The 21,804-nt window shown below is 45.9% G+C and overlaps 1 protein-coding gene across 2 annotated transcripts in view; it reads right to left on the reverse strand.

Moving 5' to 3' along the window:
- Positions 1–21,804, reverse strand: part of sacs (sacsin molecular chaperone) — a 155,715-nt gene that overhangs the window by 34,144 nt on the left and 99,767 nt on the right. Inside the window, exons 9-10 of one of the 2 annotated variants that reach the window (XM_072476858.1) lie at positions 19,661–19,752; positions 5,249–5,275 (exon numbers count right to left, since the gene is read on the reverse strand). In XM_072476858.1, coding sequence (XP_072332959.1) covers positions 5,249–5,275; positions 19,661–19,752 — 119 coding nt within the window. The remainder of the gene's footprint in view (positions 1–5,248; positions 5,276–19,660; positions 19,753–21,804) is intronic. The other variant, XM_072476859.1, reaches the window with a different exon arrangement.

Here is a 21,804-nt window from a genome sequence, read left to right on the forward strand (position 1 = left end):
ACCTCAAAATAATGCAGCAGATTATTCTCAGTATCATTGTAAAATGCATTAACGATCCCTTTGGTATGGTCTTCAACCGGCTCCAATGGGGTCTGTGTGGTGCATAACAAAGATGAAACCTCGTGGCAATGGCATATTCACACTAGGCCTGGCAGTTTGCAAAGTTTTTACTATGTATTACATGCAACACAAACATAAGCTTGGTACAGGTGATGAATGCTATTCAGCCTACCTTAATTCTTCCATCCAGAAAATCCCTACACTTGCACCAATTGATCAAAAACAGACTGTGCAATGATGTATGAAATGTGGGTTTAACTTCTCCCTTGTGTACATATTGGAATTTTGATGAAAAAAAGGACATGAACTAGACACTGAAGTTGCCCCTGAAGGACATTTCCACTTGGGCGATTGTCTCCTGTTGTGTAACTGGGTAACGTAGGACCTTTCCTCCATCTCTTTGGACTCTGTGCCTTTGTCAGCCTTGTTGGACGCTTCAAACTGCCTCTGATTATGCTCTGGCACCAAGGTTACAGGTGTAGCAGAATTATCTGAGAAGGTATAAAAGAAAATAATTTTTCCTTAACTGTAAGATACTTGTAGGGACTTTAGCCAAGCTAATAGTGTTGCAGCAACAGAGTTTGAACCAGTTAATACAAATATAGATTAAGGAACTTACATATTTCATTAGGCTGAATATTTTGTGATGGTAATGTTTACACTATATATAACTGAAATAAAAAAACATTTGCCAAAATAATGCAGTACTTACCAGAATCAGAGTAGGTATCAGATCCAATCTTCATATTGTGATAGCATTGAGGCGTTGGCGTCTGACACTCCAGCGTCTTTTCAGCCTTGCGGTTGTCCAACACTGATGCAAGCTCACATTGTTGTGACCGTGAAATCTTTTTGATGGGAATGATCACATTGACAACACGCAGTCTTGTGTTTTGTGCTCAGGAATCCACTTGGTGATTTTGTAAATATTTCTAAAGCTTGTGTAAAGATGTACAAAGGATTTACATTTCTGTTGCGACGTCCTGGTGACAACCATCTTTATTTGTTAACCATCTGGTCACAAGTGGGGGAAAAAAGGTTACCTGCATAAGTTATGTGGCTTACCTCCGGTAATTAAGGCAGTGGGTGGCATTTAACCCCCAATCTGCCGCAAGAGGCAGCCCATCATTGGCCGAAGGCAGGATCCTCTGGTCCCGCCGTTGTCAATGGAGTTTCCCATTGAATGAACCCCTCGCCACTGTAAACTCGCGGCACGGGTCCGCTGTCGGTGGGACATGAATATCTCACCTGCGTGAATGGGCGGAAGGTTCCGGTCAATAAACTACATGATTGATTCTGATTGAACTTGCTAATTGCCCATTGCAAAAAATGTTGTGCTAACCTGTTGACTGATGAGGTAGACGATGCTGGGCAGATTTGCCAGTCTTTCTAAAGCAATTATTAAACACAAATGCTGTTCTTTTCCCCACAGTCTTCAGGATAGTTACCCTAGGTTGAATTTTACAGATCACCTGTGGGTGGGAAAACTGGTGAGTGGACTCTAAATTAGGGCACTGTGCCATCAGCGGTATAACTCCCACACCCTCCAACCCCCCTCCCCGGGCCAGGAATTCACAGGGACCAGAGAGGCGTTGAGGCGCCCACCCCACTGTGGTCGAATTGAGGCCCATAAGTGGGCAATTAATGCCCAAATAAGACCTACATGCCACCACCACTCCAATGTAACAGATGCCAGAAGAGGGCTGTGGCTAACATGTAGCCCAGCAGGTTTAACCCGGTGTACTCCTGGTCAGTGAAGCGAGGTCCAGGGGTCCACCTTTCTGGATCCTCTGCATGAATCGGAGGTCTCCCTCCCACAGTTATGGCCGCCAAGTACACCACCATTAGCCTCCACCGCTGCCAACCAAGACCCAGAATATCCTGGTCCAACGTTTAACGCCCCCTCCTTGGCATACCTGCAGTAGCCACTGTTCCTACTTGACACTGTGTGTGCTAAATTGCCAGCTTCCAACTGGCCAGCAGCTTTATGATGCAGGGCATCCTCCTGGAGAGGATGGAAGTTCCAGCTCACACTAATTAAATTGCTAAATGGAAGCTGGCTTACCCCCGTCCTGTACGTTGGGATGTGATACGCGCAACCTCACCTTATAATTCAACCTTACATTTATCTCTGTGCACCTAACAGCTAGGTTTCACAGTTGTTTCTTATTCTTCTGGTTGATCGAAGCTCAGCACGATTTCTTGTTCCTACTAATAATTATGGGTAAATGGACAGATTGAGGCTAAAATGTAATCTAGCCAATATGCCATTTGAACAAAGGATGGAAACACAGAAAGGAACTTTTACAAAGAAACCACCAGCCTGTGGTGGTGTCCATTAAACTTCATTTTAGAGGATACAATACATGGGAAACATTTTATTTCATAATAGAGATCACACGGTTTAAATTTGGACCCTCTGTATTGAGGTATGGAGCCCCGCCCCAATCCCCACGCAACCCCAATCACCCAGATGGACTTTGTGTAGCTGGCTGATGGAATACACTGGTTGGTCACTTGGTAACTCTATAAATACAACACTGGCCACATTCAGGCATTACAAATAAGGAATCAACAAAGATAGCAGAATATCAGATCAGCAAATGGAATACAATGTGGAAAAGTGTGCGGTTATGCACTTTGGAAGGAGAAATGGAGGCATAGACTATTTTCTAAATGGGGAAATGCTTAGGAAATCAGAAGCACAAAGAGACTTGGGAGTCCTTGTTCATGATTTCTCTTAAGGTTAACGTGCAGGTTCAGTCGGCAGTTAAGAAGGCAAATGCAATGTTAGCATTCGTGTTGAGAGGTCGAGAATACTAGACCAGGGATGTATTTCTGAGGCTATACAAGGCTCTGGTCAGACCCCATTTGGAGTACTGTGAGCAGTTTTGGGCCTTGTAACTAAGGAAGGATGTGCTGGCTTTGGAAAGGGTTCAGAGGAGGTTCACAAGAATGATCCCTGGAATGAAGAGCTTGTCGTACGAGGAACAGCTGAGGACTCTGGTTCTGTACTCGTTGGGAGTTTAGAAGGATGAGGGGGAAATCTCATTGAAACATACAGAATACTGTGTGGCCTGTATAGAGTGGACGTTTAGAGGATGTTTCCACTTGTAGAAAAATCTAAGCAGAGGACACCATCTCAGACTAAAGGGACGATCCTTTAAAACATAGACGAGGAGGAATTTCTTCAGCCAGAGGGTGGTGAATCTGTGGAACTCTTTGCCGCAGAAGGCTTTTGATCAATAAGGGGATCAGGGGTTATAAGGAGAAGGCAGGAGACTGGGGATGAGAAAAATATCAGCCATGATTGAATGGGCCGAGTGGCCCAATTCTGCTCCTGTGTCTTATGGTCTTTTCCCAATTAAGGTCCTCAAGTAACCACTTAATGGACATTTAAGAACCCTTTTCCACCCAGCCTCAATTTTTAGACTGGCAGGTGCTGGGTAACTTAGGTTGGGTAATGGTAAAACTTCACATCCTCGATCTCAGGCGGGAAGGTGGGGGGGGTACCTCCATCGGAAGTTCCCTTCTCACTGAGGCCATCCTTCCTCACGACCAGATACCTCCAGACCTCCCTCTCCTGCCAGCCTATCACCCCCCTCAGCCCCCTTCTCTCCTGTCCATAGGATCCCAGCCAAATACCTTCACATCGGTTCCCTGCACTTAGTCCCAGGCATGGTACTGCAATACCTCTTCTGGCCACTATGGCGCTGTGTTTGAATGGGCTGGAAAGCTGTTGCCAATTTGATTGGCCGGAACCTCTCCAGGGGGGACTTTCTTCCAAGTGCGGGTGGATGTCCCACATGCTGCCAAATGGCAATGGGCTCATTGGAGTCGACAGAGATCCATTCCCCACGACTCTCTGGGTGGCAAGGGGAAACCACAACCAGACGATAGGTTCAGGCCATACTCTATACAATGTCAGCACACTGGCTGCTGCCACTGTCTCCAAGTGTAAAAACCTTGCACCTTCTTCCCAGTTAAACATTCTGAACTTCCTTTAATCTCTAATAATCAAGCTAACAAGGCAAACTTTATAACAGGTCATATGACCCCTTCATTGTATCTTAAATTAAAGGCACAGTTTACACATAACAATCTTATGAACCCAATAATTGTATTAAAGCCATCATTTAGTATGTTCAGTATTTTAAAATAGTTCCTTAGTTTCAATTCCATTTGTATCCTAAAATGATCTCAAGTGTTATTAGGGCCATCATGTGCCATGCTTTCAAAACAAATAGCATTCAAATTTGAGAAAGAGGGAGGCGAAAACAAAAACCTCTTTGTCATGCTAGATATCCACATGGACACTTTACCAGCCGTTATGTTAAGGTTCATAGACCAGACTATCCAAGAATCCCAGCCAGCAATCTAATCAAAGACAAGCAATCCCAGTATTCTAAATAAGTGATTTGTTTGTTTGCTTTCATATAACTCCCAAAATTGCAAAACAACATCGGGAGAATAAGCAACTTTCACAATCGATGAAGAGTCTACATTTAAGAAAAGCCAAGATTGATTCTTCCCAATAATGTACAAAAAGGTGTGCACTATTCTTGCTAATTTTCATTGACTGCATAATATTCTGGCCCGTTAATATTTCCTGTCATTCCAAGAAGAAAGTGTCAACACACTCTTACCTTTCAAGTAAATAAGGAGCATACGGTACATAAATCTGGACATTGCAAGCTTCTACGGTGAGCAACCTGCAATGTTTCAAGAATCATTCACATCAAATAAAGTTGCTTTTAATGAAGAAAGAACCTACAATTTCAGTGAATAATTTAGTACCAATCACATCTCAATTTTGACAATCGAATGATTCTCTCCTTCTATCTGTCCCAATCAACAGTGCTACAACTTCAGAAAGCATCGAGTGCCCATAATAATCATTTCCTTACTTATGATTGTATGACTTAAAATGGATTAATTTCAATAAAGTTAGCGTTAGCCTTCAAAGTTCTATAGGATGTTCCTTGACTTCACAAACCACACAAACTTGTCACTGCACCACTAAAATTAAAATTAGATTTCTTTAATTGGTCTCTTTAATAGTTTGTTGTGTAGCACAGTCACGGAAGGAAATACACACAGCAAGGAGCATGCATTTTATTTTAGTGCATTCTCCAAGTTGAACATGCATAAAAATCAGACCCCAACACAACACTTCAATCTTTCCTACCTGCACATCCCAAAAGATGTTGCTGAACTGCAATTTAAATCAAACAAAAATATTAAATATAGCATATGGACTTGAAACACTCTGCAGAGGACCCTGCTGTCCAATTGCTTCAGTAAAATTCTTCAGTCCCTAGTGAGTATCCTATTTAAGAATATATAAAGGTATACTCTTGTGCTTTCTGTTGGCATTTTAAAACAATAAGTCAATGTATCTCTGGTGTCAAAGCTGCATGATTTAGATTGACCTCGGCAAGCACACCAACAATTAACTGTTTATACAGACCTCCTGAACTGGGGTGTACAGACATTGTTTTTGTCCTTGCTTTGAAAACCAAACACTGGGTAGGAAAAGAGAAGGAAAAGTATTGCAAGAACACGCAAGAAATTCATATTTCTATGGCCACGGCAGGATTGCTCCTTAGCCAGTTTACAAGTATGAGAAAGATCTAGGATCTGCATTTCATAAGAGAAGATCAGGTAGTAAAACAAATAAAAATAAAAAAGATTTCACTGGAGCACACAAACGTTGGGAGGTGAGAACATTTCTTGTTCCAGTCCTACTCCAACCCCATCCCACAACTCTTTTATCAGTACATCGACAACTGTTTCGGAGCCACTTAATGTTCCCATCTGGACCTGCAAACATTTATTAATTTTGCTTCCAATTTCCACCCCTCTATCACCTTCACATGGTCCATCTCCGACACTTCCTTTCCCTTCCTTGACTTTTCTACCTCAATTTCTGGGGATAGACTGTCCACTGGTACCCATTACAAACCCACCAACTACTACAATACCTCGGCTACAGCTCTTCACACCACACATCCTGTTAGGACTCCATCCTATTATTCCAGTTCCTTCACCTCTGTATCATCTGTTCTGATGATGCCGCTTTCCAAAACGGTGCTGCTAACACGTCTTTGTTCTTCCTTAATCGTGGATTCTCACCCACTGTGGTCGACAGGGCTCTCAACCGTGTCTGGCCCAGCCCCCACACCTCTGCCCTCACCCCCTCTCCTCCCTCCCAGAACCAGGATAGGGTCCCCCTTGTCCTCAATTTTCACCCCACCATCCTCCGTATTCAAAGTATCATCCTCCACCAGTTCCATAACTCCAGCTTGATTCCACCGTCAAACACATCTGACACTCACTCCCCCATCAGCATTTCACAAGGGCCGTTCACTCCGGGATACCCAGGTCCACTCCTCCATAACCCCCAACACTTCACCCTCTTCGTAAGGCACCTTTCCATGCAATCGCGGAAGGTGTGACACCTGCCCATTTTATCTCCTCTCTGCTCACCATCCAAGGGCCTAAACACTCTTTTCACGTGAAGTACGCTTCATGTGCACCTCCTTCAATCTGGTCTATTGCATTTGCTACTCCCAAAGCGGTCTACCCTACATTGGAGAGACTAAACGCAGACTGGGTGACTGCTTTGCAGAACACCTTTGGTCCGTCTGCAAACAGGCCTAGACCTTCCTGCCCCATGCCATTTCAACTTACCGTCCTGCTCTCATGTCCACTTGTCCGTCCTTGGCATGCTGCAATCATAGGATCACAGAATTTACAGTGCAGAAGGAGGCCATTCAGCCCATCAAGTCTGCACCAGCCACACCGCCACCCCATTCCCATAACCCAGTAACCCCCACATAACCTTTTTTTTTGACACGAAGAGCAATTTAGCATGGCCAATCCACCTAACCTGCACATCTTAGGACATCAAGGTTCCAGTGAAGTCCAGCGCAAACTGGAAGAACAGCACCTCATTTTCCGATTAGGCACGTGACAGTCTTCTGGACTTAACATTGAGTTCAACAACTTCAGACTGTAAACTCTCTCCTCCATCTTCACCCCATTTTTATTTCCATCAATTTATTTTTATTTCATTTCTTCCATTGACCTCACCATTGTTCCTTTCCCCCCACTCCACTTGGGAAAACTGTTCCTAGTTGCCCTTTGACACACTGATCAACTTTGTTCTGATGTGGAGATGCCGGCTTTGGACTGGGGTAGGCACAGTAAGAAGTCTTACATGTTAAAGTCCAACAGGTTTGTTTCGAATCACTGGCTTTCGGAGCGCAGCTCCTTCCTCAGGTGAATGAACTTTGTTCTGCCATTCACACATTTTTATCTCTTTAGGTGTCACTATCAGCAGCCTTCATAGCCTTAACCATCTCCATTTACATTCCTTTTGTCTTCAGTCCTCGCCATCTTTGTCTATCTCCACCTATCGCTGGCCCCTTATCCAGCCCCACCGCTCCACACACCCCACTACAGTATAAATCTGACCCCATTTCCAGTTCTCTCCAGCTTTGACAGAGTCATCCAGACTCAAAATGTTAGCTCTCTTTTCTCTCCACAGGTGCTGTCAAACCTGCTGAGATTGTCCAGTATTTTCTGTTTTTGTTTCAGATTCCAGCTTCCGCAGTAATTTGCTTTTAGCCTCCTACCATTGCCAAGGGGAGCGGAGGTGTCTGGCTTCAACTTAACAGAGCTTGCCCTCTCTGAAGCACATAATTCATCTCCTCGTCATGTTGAAGACCACACTACAACTAACTCTGTCTAATTGTTACAGCCTTTGTGTGGACAGGTCAGCAAATCCTCTGCAGTACAGAGATGAATGGTGGATACTCACAATCTCACTGGAAAATTGGGGGGGGGGAAAACACCACATTGACAGTGTGTGTAGCTCAAGCTAAAAGTATAAGCTACTAATCTAAATTTACTGTAAGGTATCAATTGCTTCGAAAGGAAAATGGATAAAAGTAGTAGGTAAAAAAATAACAACTATTTTGAGTCAAAGTATTGAAAATTCTTCTCTTCCCTTGGTAATTTTGTCCTGAACACATCTCAGTCTCTATGGAACCCCACCTTTCAGACACGAGGTTAAAAAAAAATACTCAACTCAATGAACCAAATAGGAAAAGTAACTGAAAAATACAGGACTAAGGATCAAACTAGATTTCATAGACTCACAACTGCCTTGGTGCCCAACACAAGCAAGTTTCCCACCTCCCCAAAAAACAAAACTGCAAGAAATAAAGAGCAGACTCAAGAAAAGTCAGTGACCACTGGACAGCGAGTGTAGACAAAGGCATGAGCATTGTCACAAATTGAGTTTGAAAGGATGCTTATATTGAGTATTGCACAGGACACAAATAACCTTAATGAAATACACTAACTGAAGACAGCGCAGTGGTCAATGTTAATTATATTTATCACCTGGGCAGATTTTATGTTGCCCAACTTGTTATACCATGCAATTGTCCTAAGAAACCACAGGCATAATTAATCAAAGCAATTTGACTTTGAGATATAGTCTGTAGAAAAACTCAAAAAGTAGTAGGCAATCCTTTTTTGAATAGTAGAACCCACTCTGACAAGCAGGTGTGAATTACATTAATCCACGCCTGAAAAGAAATTCTGAACAGGCACAGCAACAGCCCCTGCTTCCACAGAAGCTTCACGCCGCAGAAGGAAACCATTTGGCCCACCGTGTCTGCACCGGCCCGCCAAGCGAGCATAATGACTTAGTGCAATTCTCCTGCCCTTTAGATATCATCTCATGCCCTCTTGCATGCCTTGATTGAACCTGGCTCCATCACACTTCCAGGCAGTGTATTCCAGACCCAAACTGCTCACTGTGTGAAAAAGCTTTTTCATTTCACAACTCTAAATTTATTTCAATAAATATAAAACATAACATGATATGGATGGATAATATTCTGGTAGAAACTTGAGATACTACATTAACTAGGACTTTCAGCGAGTTGAATGGGAATTCATATGATTAGTTAATGCAAAAGTCAGATTGCAGATGCACAAAATCAATCAACTTTCAAATGATTTCTGCGGCAGATGGTGCTGCAGGAAAAAAAAAAGTTTTAAACAAATCCAGGGCAGTGATCAACACAGTAAGATAAAAGCAAAGTACTGCAGATGTTAGGTACCTGAAATAAAAGCAGAAAGTGCTGGAAAAACCCAGCAGGTCTGGCAGCATCAGAGAAATGATGTGGAGGTGCTGGGCGAGATTCTCCACTCCCGCGCCGGTTGGGAGAATCGCCTGGGCCGCCAAAATTTCCCACGACGCCGGTCTGGCGCCCTCCCGCGATTCTCCCAAGCGGCGGGAATGGCCCCGTCGAGTTCCGCGGGCCGCAGGCCGGAGAATCGCCCGAGACACCCAAAATGACGATACTCCGGCACCCCTGCTATTCTCAGGCCTGGATGGGCCGAGCGGCCAGCCCAACACGGCGGGTTCCCCCGGTGCCGTCCACACCTGGTTGGTCGTTGCCGTCGGGAACAGTGCGGGAATGCTGGGGGGGGGGGGGGCCTGCACCGGGGGGATACCTCAAATGTGGGACAGCCCGCGATCGGTGCCCACTGATCGTCGGGCCGTCCTCTCTAAAGGAAGACCTCCTTCCTGCCGCGGCCCCGCAAGATCCGTCCGCCATCTTCTTGCGGGGCGGACTCAGAGAGGACTGCAACCACGCATGCGCAGGTTGACGCCGGCCGCGTCATGTATGCGGCGCTGCGTCAGGGCTTGCCCCTATAGATGACGCGGCCCCGTTCCTAGCCCATTATCGGGCCCTGAAACGGTCGGGATAAGGGCCGTTTCACGCCGTCGTGAACCTCGACGGCGTTCACGACGGCGTGGGCACTTCGGCGCGGAAGTGGAGAATCCCGCCCGCTGGCTTTGGACTGGGGTGGGCACAGGAAGAAGTCTCACAACACCAGGTTAATGTGCAACAGGTTTAATTGAAATCACAAGCTTTTGGTGTGCTGCACCTTCATCAGATGAAGTGACTTTACTCACAACAATATTGATGTGGAGATGCCAACGTTGGACTGGGGTGGGCACCGGGATCCAGCCACCTCTTCATTCATCTGAGAAAGGAGCTGCGCTCCGAAAGCTAGTGATTCAAAACAAACCTGTTGGACTTTAACCTGGTGCTGTAAGACTTCTTACTGTGCTCACAATAATATTGTCCTTGAGAATTAATTTGCAGGATACCAACAGCAGTGGGATGAAGCCCTTAAATAGTTCTTAATTGGCCACTTCAAGGCCTCAATTAATGGCAGGACAGGAAGGTCAACCATGGGCTTTCCCGCCCAGACCTTAATTCTGGCAGAGGGGGGAAGGCAGTGGAATTCTGGTCCAGCACCATACTGTAATCACACGCCCTCCCACCAGTGAGAGCATAAGATTCCAGTCAAAGTCTCTTCCATCCACAATCTAGACTGCACATTGAGGCAGAATAAAGCACTAATTAACTTACTTATGATACCACTGGATATATATTGAGCTTCAGGCTGTTAGTTACCAAGCACATTGTCGTGTTTAACATACCGTACCTGAAAGGGTGCTTTTCCCCAGTAGGATTAACCTCAAACTATCCATCCTCATATTCTCAATGAAACAACTTCCCCCCAACTTCACGAGACAAATTTATCGTTCATTACACAGGAAGCATTGCTTACTTTTTAATAGAAAATGATGTGGAGATGCCGGCGTTGGACTGGGGTGAGCACAGTACGAAGTCTTACAACACCAGGTTAAAGTCCAACAGGTTTGTTTCGATGTCACTAGCTTTTAATAGAAAAGAAAGTGCTTCAAGAAGAGTGCAGACTAAGGATCCTGAAAGTGGATCTTACCCCTCAAAGTGTTAGCACAAAAACCAGGAAAATAATGATGCAGTACCAGCAAAATAATTAGGCTAAGATTTCATAGTAATTAGACTGAGTGACTGGAATAGATGTGTAATTTAACCCATATGGATAAAGGGAGTTTAAAATCCATACAATTCTAAAGCCAGATAATGGCTTTGTAAATAATCACTGGAACCATTAGCAATCTCTGTTTAGTATCACTGAAAATGAGCTTTTGTTTGGACATGATTTTCTGTTATGAGTATCATTGAGCATAGGATCCACATTAAAAACAAGTGCACTTAAATCATTAAGTAGACAGCAGGATCCCTGTTGGCACGTACATTACATTAGCGCAGAGATTATTATTTTCCGAAAAGTGCTACCAAATGCCAAATAATACCTCTACTCACTAGTGCAAGTATGTGTTGGCAGACATTGAACTGCAAATAACTGGGCAGTTCGGGTTTTAAACTGTACTCCCACATAAATTAACCAATCACCCATCGAGAGTTCTTACCCGGGCCGATAACAGACAGGGCTCAAAATTTCTGGGCCTGGGCAAAGAAAAGGCTGCTGCTCTGTAAAAGGGGCACGCAGGCTATGACTTTCAGCATAGTTCCTTGTGCTGTAGCAGGCAGGCTAGAAACTGGTGTGGAATCTGGGGCGTCATTCTCCGACCCCCCGCCGGGTCGGAGAATGGCCGTTGGCCGCCGTGAATCCCACCCCCGCCGAAGTCTCCGGTACCGGAGATTGGGCGGGGGCGGGAATCGGGCCGCGCCGGTTGGCGGGACCCCCTGCTCAATTCTCCGGCCCGAATGGGCCGAAGTCCCGCCCAGAAATTGCCTGTCCCGCCGACGTAAATCAAAGCTGGTATTTACCGGCGGGACCAGGCGGCGTGGGCGGGCTCCGGGGTCCTGGGGGGGGAGCGCAGGGCGATCCGCGGGCGGGCCTGTGCCGTGGCGGCACTCTTTCCCTTCCGCCTCCGCCACGGCCTCCACCATGGCGGAGGCGGAAGAGACTCTCCCCACTGCGCATGCGCGGGAAACTGTCGGCGGCCGCTGATGCTCCCGCGCATGCGCCGCATTTCCACGCCAGCTGGCGGGGCAACAAACGCCATTTCCGCCAACTGGCGGGGCAACAAACGCCATTTCCGCCAGCTGGCGGGGCGGAAATCCCTCCGGCGCCAGCCTAGCCCCTCAATGTTGGGGCTCGGCCCCCAAAGATGCGGAGCATTCCGCACCTTTGGGCCGGCGCGATGCCCGTCTGGTTGGCGCCATTTTTGGCGCCAGTCGGCGTACATCGCGCCGTTGGGGGAGAATTTCGCCCCTGGTTCTGGCCCATTTTTTTCATGGTTCCAAATTATGGCAGAAGTGGGGAGAGAAGGAAGGAGGGCGGGGGACCAATAGGAACCAACAGGACCACACAAAGCAGACAGGAACAAGAGGGGGAAGCAGCAAGGGAGGAAGCCAAGGAAATAGCTGGAGGGCACTCAGAGAAAGACCGAAGAGGGGACCAGAGGGTCCCCCCATCCCAGAGGGTCCCCCCATCATCACCACAAAGCCATAGAAACATAAACAAGACGAAAGATAGATTATAACACCTACGGGGAAGAAAGGGCCCATGACGGAGCCCAAATAACAGAAAAGGGGAGGAGGGGTATGTTGGGGGAGGGGAGCAAAAAAGCAGGGGAGAAGAGGGAGTGCTTAAGAAAGAAAAACATGTAAATAAGAACCATTTCAATCATTTCCCGTACAGTGTACAAATGTAAGATTCAATTAAAATAGTTATATTTTTTTTAAAGTGAGAAGAGATTTTACTTGTGTTTTCCCTGTGCCCCTCCACCCCCTGCCCCTTATCATTCCCAGTGTGAGTTTCAACTGAAGGTGTAAAACCACAGAAGATCTGCCAATTCTACTTCTATGAAGCAAGCACACCTGTGTACCAGGACAACTTTCTGTAAGTGATGCACATAACCTACTGACAAACAAAAATCTACCCATTTAAAAAAAACCTTATGTTGTGTTTGTGGGGAATATATTAGTCTTGTAACGTATTAACAAGGTACCATGTTGAGGCCTTGTGGCACAGTGGTAGCGCCCCTACCGCAGGACCAGAAGCTCCGGGTTCAAGTCCAAAGCCAGGACTTGTTGGCCATGGAAGGATAATTAGCTCGGAAATCCTTCCACCATTCCCCAAAAAGTGAAAAACAGTATGAGTGCGACGATACGCTAACATCAACAAGGCACCATGCTGAAGCTCATAGCATGTCTATTGTGGCAGATGTTCAGAGACACTCGAAATAACAGAGACATCTATCCTGTAAAAATGACTCTTTCTTGGGATTTGGGACATGGTGAGACCATAGCCAAATATCCCAGTATTTTGCACATCCAGCTGGAATTCTGGCTTCTTATCTGTGTGGTTGTTATACATTTCAAGATTTGCACCTGAAAATATGAACAAACGAGTTAGAAGCAGGACTACGCCACCCGGCCCTTCAAGCATGCTCTGCCATCCAATAAGATCATCGCTGATCTGATTGCAACCTCCTGCCTATTCTTGATAAACTTTCACCCTTTGAAAACATTGAAAGACTCTGCTTCAACTGCCTTTTAAGGACGAGAATTCCAAAGACACTTGACCCTCAGGAGAGAGAAATTCTTCTCAGCTCTGTCTTAAATTGGTGATTTTGCCACAAGAGCATACAGCCTTTCCTCATCCACCCTGTCAACACCCCTCAGGATCTTATGTTTCAATCAAGTTGCCTCTTACTCTTCTAAACTCCAGCTGATACAAGCCTAGCCTGTCCAATCTTTCCCCATAAGGCAACCCGCCCATTCCTGGCATTAGTTTAGTAAAACTTCTCTGACATCAAGGCAGCGTTTGACCGAGTGTGGTATCAAGGAGTCCTAGCAAAACTGGACTCAATGGAAATCGGGGAAAATCCTTCACTGGTTGTGATGATTGGAGGTCAATCATCTAATTTCCAGGACATCACAGCGGGAGTTCCTCAGGGCAGTATCCTAGGTCAATCATCTTCAGCTACTTCATGGACAGCAGTCCATATCCAAGTGCAGCAAGACCTAGGCAATATCCAGGCTTGGGCTAACAACTGCAGCTAGTAACTCACCTCCTGACTACCAAAGCCTGACCACCATCTACAAGGCACAAGTCAAGAGTGTGATAGAATACTCTCCACTTGCCTGGATGAGTCCAGCTCCAACAACACTCACGACACTATCCATGACAGTCTGCTTGATTGGTACCCCTTTCACAAACATTCACTCCCTCCACCACCGTTGAACCTTGGCAGCAGTGTGTAGCATCTATAAAATTCACTAGAGGAACTCACCAAGGTCTTAGGCAATACCTTCCAAGTCCACGACCACTACCATCCAGAAGGACATGGGCGGCAAACACATGGGAACACCACCACCTGGAGGTTCCCTCCAAGCAACTCACCATCTTGACTGGAAAAAATTGTCGTTCCTTCACTGTTGCTGGGTAAATATCCTGGAATACCCTCCCTAACAGCACTGTGGGTGTACCTACACCTCAAGAACTGCAGCAGTTCAAGAAGGCAGCTCACCACCATCTTCCCAAGGGCAGCTAGGGATTGGCGATAAATGCTGGCCGAGTCAGCAAAGCCCACTTCCCGTAAATTAATTTTAAAAACTGCTTCCAAGGCATTTACATCCTTTCTTCATTGAAGGAGACCAATACTAAACACAGTACTTCAGACATGGTTGTTCAGTGTCCTGAAGCATAACCTTCATACCTTTATATTCAATTTGCCGCGTAATAAATTAAAACATTCTATTAGCTTTCCTAATTACTTGCTGTACTTGCACTCTACCCTTTTGTGATTCATGCGCTAGGGCACCCAAAACCCTCTGCAATCGCTCACTATTCTTCATTTTTATTCTTCCTGCCCAAATGGACAATTTCACATTTTCCAGCATTATGGATGGGAGTTTCTGGCCATTCACGCTGATGGGGCACCCCTGGTGCAGGTTCCGCAGTGGCGATGGTAAACCCTGGTGACAATGGCAGGAGCAGACGGTCCTGCCGCCAGCCACTGGCGATCCGTCCACTGCCGCTGACCACGCTGTAGAAGGGGAGGAAAATCCCACCTTGTACTCCATGTGCCAGGTCTTTTCTCACTCACTTAACCTATCTGCATCCCCAAGATCAGGCTGACATGAAATATTCCACTGTAATCGTTCTGCAAAGTCCTCAGAGGTAAATGGATGATTACAGAACCACACAGGAAAGACCATAAAATTAAGAACAATTGAAAAAACAAAATTGGCACAGACCAATAGAAAATCCATGTGCTTGCATTTATATAACACCTTTCATAATCTCAGGGCATTTCATAGAGAGCCAAATGAATTTGTAATGAGTAGGTTATGTCGGACAAACTGATTTTTTTGAGGCAGTAACTGAAGTAGTGGACAGGGGGACATTCATGGGTGCCTATGAATTTCCAGCAGATGTTCGATAAGTTTCCACTTGGGAGACTTAGCTAGATTTAAAGCTGATGGAATTGAAGGTAAACTACTGGGCCAATTCGGTAATCAGTTTAGACAGTAGAAGATATAAAGTAAGGATGGTGGATGCACATTCAAAATGGAACAAAGTGCCCACTGGTGCCCCACAAAGACCTATTCAATTATTCGCTGTATTTCTTAACTGAATAACAAAATAGAAAATCAGAAATGGAAGTTTGGCACAATAATTGGTGACACTGTAAGTAGTGCAGAAAGTAGCATAAAATTACAGAGACATTGACAGGTTAGATGAGTAGATGCAACAAAACAATTTCAACAGAGGCCCGTCTGAGTTCATCCATGTTGGACTGAAAGGGGAAAATCTGAGTATTATTCAAATAGTGAATAACTAGGAACAGTGGAGGTCCAAAAGGATTTAAGGGGTCCAGGTCCACAGATCACTGAAGTGTATTAGTTAGGTACATAAACAATCAAAAGGGCTAGTGGCATGTAAGAATAAAGGCAAAATACTGCAGATGCTGGAAGTCTGAAATAAAAACATTTGTTTCTGAGGAACAGTCAAATTGGACTTAAACCACTGGACTGGATTTTCTGGCCCCGCCCACCAGTGGGATCATCCAGACCTGCCAAAGTCATTGGCTGTTTGTCTGGCTCGCCGCATCCGTCATAGCAGTGTCTGCCAACTCGGGGATGGGAAATCCCAGCCATTAACTCCGGATTCTCTCTCCACAGATGCTGCCAGAGCTGCTGAGATTTTCCAGCACTTTCTGGATATATTGGTGGAATGCTGACCTTTACAATTAGTAGAATATAAAGGGGAGGGTATTTTGCAACAGTTATACAAAGTCCTGGTTAGACTACAGATAGGGTTTTGCGTACAGTCTGGGCACTGTCCCTTAGTGAAATGAAAGTTCCCGAGAACCATAGACTGCTCTCCCCTTTTGGATGAGACCTGACTGGTGGTGATTTAACCTGAGCCAGGCGAGGGGAGAGGTTGAGAAGGCGAGGGGAGAGGTTGAGAAGGCGGGGCCTTCAGGAATAACCTCGGCTGTGTGGGAATTGAACCTGTGCTGTTGACGTCGCTCCACATCATGAACGAGCTGTCCAGCCAACTAAGCTAACCGACCCTATGTATGACCCCTTAATAAGGATACACTGGCCTTAGTAGGAGTACAACATAAGATTCACCAAAATATTGCCATTGATCCAAGGGTTAGTTATGAGGCAGGTTTATATGAACTGGGCTTCTATTACCTGGAATTTAGAAGGTCCAAGGGGTGATTTGATTGAAGTTTTTATGATTTTGAAAGGAATGTATATGGTTGGAGAGAGAAACTGTTTCTGCTGATGGGGAACCTAAGAAACTGATCGCAATTTTCCCAGTTAGTGCAATAAATGAACCTCCACATGAAAGACACCGAGCTGCAGTCCCCAGGTGTCTGATTTGCTCGACCTGGAGCTCAGCCATGCACCATTAACAAGGGGGAGCTTCTCCACCCTGTGCCCTGGCGTGGCGGGGGGGACTTGTTGGAATTCTTGACTCTTGAGAAGGTTAAGTTTGAACTGAGGGGAAGGATGGAGGGGTTCTACAATTCATGGGCATTATTCATTATGCACTTTCAAGAACTGGATAACATCGAACATTAGTTGGGGGGGGATGACTGTGTGCGTTAATGGTGACTATGGGTGATTCTTTTTTGTCATTTGTTTATGTTAACATGCAGGCTAATGTTTGGGGTTTGGTGGGAGGATGGGATCGTTGTTATTGATATGGGGATTGACATTACATTCGTTACTGATTATTGTTTGTTGGTGGGTGCAAATTTGGGAGAAAATGTGAAAAGGGGAATAAAAATATTTTTGAAAAAAACAAGGGGGAGCTGCATTTAAATGGCCCCCTGTACTCACTCCCGAATCAAGCCAGGAGGATGGCAACGTGGAGAACTGCTCCTCGCTTCCTGGAGGAAGACCTGAACAGTCTTCTGAACACTTGGGAAGTGTTGTACCCTGTACCCATATGTGAGAAGGAGACTCCAAAGTAACGTGACTAATTCCACCTGAGTCGTGGTGGCTGTAACAGTCAGTGCCAGCAGCCTGACAGGAGGACCTGCGTCCAATGGCAAAAGAAAATGAATGACCTCCCACAAGCTGCAAGGGTAAGTTCCCATCTGTCTCTCCCTGGCATCAGTCCCATCAGGCATCCTTACAATGCACCATTAATGCACTCACTGTCACCTCACAGCCTCCTAACATCAGATCCCCGAGCAGCTTTCTCAGAACCTCCAGTATTCCTTTTTGCAACCCCTTCCTATCTAGATGTGGTGCCCACATATGCAACTTGCTGTAGACCCCCGGCCAACCAGGCATCTTTCTCACAATATCCTCTTCGTGTCCCCACAAAAGAGAGCCCAGAACAAAAGGGAGTAGGAGAAGATGCACAGGGGGAGGATGCCCGAGTTACGATTCCCCTCTCTCCACTTCATGAAAAGAGCGATGGAAATCGCAGGGAAGGGCCAGGAGTAGCCATGACTGACTGCAAGGTTGGTCTGCTTTAGAGGTGAGGATCCACTGCACCTTCATCCAGATGACCTGTCCAAAATGGGTTGTCAGTTGCCCAGGTCCATGTCCTTCCATTTGCTGAACTCATGCCCCTTGTCTTGCAGGATAACCAGTTTCTTCCCGCAACTCCCCCCCCCCACCCCCTTTCAGGCCCCAACCTTCCAAGCCCCCCTTATTTATGCACCCCCTTCAGGACCGCCCCCTTCATGCATCCCCTTCAAGTCCATCCAACTCAATGCAACCCTGTCAAAACCCCCCCCCCCCCCCACTTTCATGCACCGCCCTCAGCCCCCTCCACCTTCAGGCACCCCCTTCATGCGCCCCATTCAGACCCCCATCCCCTCCATGCGCCACCTTTAATGACAATGCTCACTTCTCAGACCCTTGGCACGCTGGTACTGTTCCCTGGCACAATGGCATCGTGCTCTGGCACTACTAGATGCAAGGGGACAGCACCCTTTTCCCGACCACCCGGGGGCACGAATAGCCTTCGAACCCCCGGCATGGGCATCATGTCTGGTTTCTGTTTTTGTTGATTCAGGCTACCTCACACTGCGCCTGGTGCGGGCTGGTGAATCGAAGAGAATCTGGCCTCAAATGGGCTGAACATACTTCAGTGAGTTTCGAGGTTCGTTTAAATATGCAAGTCTGGTTCACGCTCAGCGAGGGTGTGAAGCAGATCATGTGGCGGGCCAGATGCATCGTGCTCAGTTCGGTGTTCGGTGCGAACCCCGTTAAGGGCTCTTCCTCTATTCCCCAGGAATAGCAGGTTATGGGCCGATGCAATGGGGCGTTAAAATCACATCCATGGTCATTAAGAAAGGTGCTGCAGTTAAAATTTCAGTGAACTCTAACCCCCCCAGCATTCCTGAATTCTGTGTTAAAACACAGAAAATATCTCTGTGTAAAAGTACGTCATGATTTGGACACGCTTATTATATCTGGGCCCAGGAATCTGCCAATGGAGGACAGGTATATAGTGCCAGAACTCACCCACTCAGGGCATTTGCTGCTGAAGGCTGCCAAAGTTATTGAGAATAAGGGAAAGTTCCTTTCTCTCCCTCTGAAGATCAAGAACGTGGGAACACCTACCATAGACGCTGGGCAGGATTCTCCGCCGGCGTGATTCTCCATTTTGCCGGCACCCTGGGGTTTCCTGACGGCATGGGGCTGCCCCACAATGGGAAACCCCATTGACCAGCTGGCGTAACGGAGAAACCGGCCCGTGGGTCAGGGCAGAAATGTGGCGGGTTGGGGCGTTGATTCCAGCCCATTATCTCTCGCCAGGCCATTTTATTCCATTGGCCTGACGTAGCTTGGATGGTAACGTAATTTGGTCCTGACCTAAATTGCAGCTCTTTCACCCACCAGGGCTCGAGTGGGAATTCCCCAAAACAACGGAGTAATTTTCTGCATCTATCCCTCCCTGATGCCTTTCGAGAAACAGTTTATGAACTCTTCAGCATGCAAAACCCGCCCCATCTAACTGACAAAACCGCATATTTGCAATACAGAGAGTCCCAGTTCTTCCCTGCACTGAGGTATTACGCAGACTGGCATTATAACAATCTAATAGGATACTCTGCTGCAGAAACTCAATGAAATGCATACAAGCAATTGAATGGCTTTTAAACCAGTCCTGTTTCTGGCTGCTGCAAATAGCGAGAGTCATGCATCAAGTGTTTTACCTCGGCTTTCGGCAGCTTCCCTCAGGACAGACAGGATGCTCAGCTTCAGATTCTCAGCTAGAAATCTTCCCTCCAGTCCTGGGAAAAGAGACCTAATGAAAAAGTCAAAGCTTAGATTCATGTTTAAGCAAAGTGCTCTCATTTGTCTTTTGTAAGCAGCTGACCTTGAAAATCATGCCCTTGTTTTGCAGCCAAACAAACCGTGTATCTCACTGAAACACTGACCTGTTTCATCACCCAACTGTTAGGAACAAAGTTACAATGTCTGAAAACAACCCAACTTTTATTGCGGGCTCCAAGAATAACCAGGATTTCTTAAGCTTCACTTCTGCTCACCAGTGATGAAACGCTCGCAGCCAGGAGGAAACAACATAACTGAAACACTGGTGTTGTTGCCATTTGCCAGAAGGTTGTTATTCAATATTCGCTGAACCCGAAGTAAGGCCAAGCTCTTGTAGCAGTACAAAGAGAAGAAATTATTCGAATGAGGGAAGGAACAGATAAAAGGCGACACAATCAGAGAGACTATTGATATTAGCCTTAGCTACATAAAAACTGCATTTTAAGGTTTAGATTCTGCTAAAATTTAGCAAGAACTTCTGTTTGTGACTATTTTCCACCAGCAAAGTGAGGTACTTGGAAGAGTTGCACTGACCAAACAGAATCATAGGACACAATACAAACTCACAGGGTTGGGTTAACATAGTGGCCATTGTACTTCGCTGACAGGAGTGCAGTATGTATGTGGGTCCTATCTGAAAGACGTTAATCTTTTCTAGTACAAATAACATTTCTAATCTTCAGTGTTTGGAACATGGGTGACATTAGACACCTTCAGCTAATCAGATTTGCAAGCAAACAGCTCCGTGGTGCCAATGGCCCTCTGGTACCATACCAGCAACGTGATCATTCTTGATGTTTGAGCATGTGAGTGAATGATTACAGGTCAGTCAGCCTTGGAGAAGGTATCACAGGTTTGGTTAAGCTCCATACAAGTTTATTTTCAGATCAATAGTGAGCAAGAGCACAATTCATAACAGCCCATTGAACAACCTTCAACACCACTATGCCTTTGTGACGATCAGCTCCGGCCAGGTATCAAACCTGGGAATCCAAGCGCATAAACTCAGAATCACACATTTATTTTTATTTCAACTTTGCCATTGTCTGTCTTTCAGTTATTGCACAAGAGTAAGTCTTGAAAGGTTAGAGTAAACCTTTATGAAGGGTAAATTGTTGTGATGAATTTGCTAGAGGTCTTCAAAGGTGTAACAAGCCAAGTGGATACTGGGCATCCTGTAGATGTAATATATCTGGACTTCCAGAAGTCATTTGTTAAGGTATTGCGCAAGAGGTTAGTGCACAACGTAAGATCACATGGGATTAGGGGTCATTTATTAACTTGGTAGAAGACTGGTTAACTGACAGAATGCAGAGAGTTGGGATAAATGGGTCTTTCTCTGGTTGGCAAGATGTAACTAGTGGAGTGCCACAGGGTTCGGTCCTCAGACCCCAACTATTTACAATATATATTAATGACTTGGATGTCAGGATTTAAGGTACTATAGCCAAATTTGCAATGACACTAAAATAGGTGGGATAGTAAGTTGCAATGAGGAAATAGGATTTACAAATGGATATAGATAGGTTAGGTGAGTTGGCCAAAATTTGGCAGATAGAGTTTAATTAGATAAGTGTGAGGCTATCCATTTTGGTTGGAAAAATTAAAAGGCAACTGGTTATCTAAATGGAGAGAAACTTCAGAGTGCTTCAGTGCAGAGGAATCTCAGAAAACTAGCATACAGATGCAGCAGGTAATAAGGAAGGCAAATGGAATTTTGGCCTTTATAGCTAAAGGGATAGAGCATAAAAGTAGGGAAGTGATGCTGAAACTGTACAATTGGGCAGCACGGTAGCACAGTGGGTAGCACTGTTGCTTCACAGCTCCAGGGTCCCAGGTTCGATTCCCGGCTTGGGTCACTGTCTGTGCGGTGTGTGCACGTTCTCCCCGTGTCTGCGTGGGTTTCTTCCGGGTGCTCTGGTTTCCTCCCACTCTTCCCGAAAGATGTGTTGCTAGTTGAATTGGGCATTCTGAATTCTCCCTCTGTGTACCCGAACAAGCGCTGGAATGTGGCGACTAGGGG

Source organism: Scyliorhinus torazame, chromosome 15, assembly GCF_047496885.1.
Source record: "Scyliorhinus torazame isolate Kashiwa2021f chromosome 15, sScyTor2.1, whole genome shotgun sequence".
Classification (NCBI taxonomy): domain Eukaryota; kingdom Metazoa; phylum Chordata; class Chondrichthyes; order Carcharhiniformes; family Scyliorhinidae; genus Scyliorhinus; species Scyliorhinus torazame.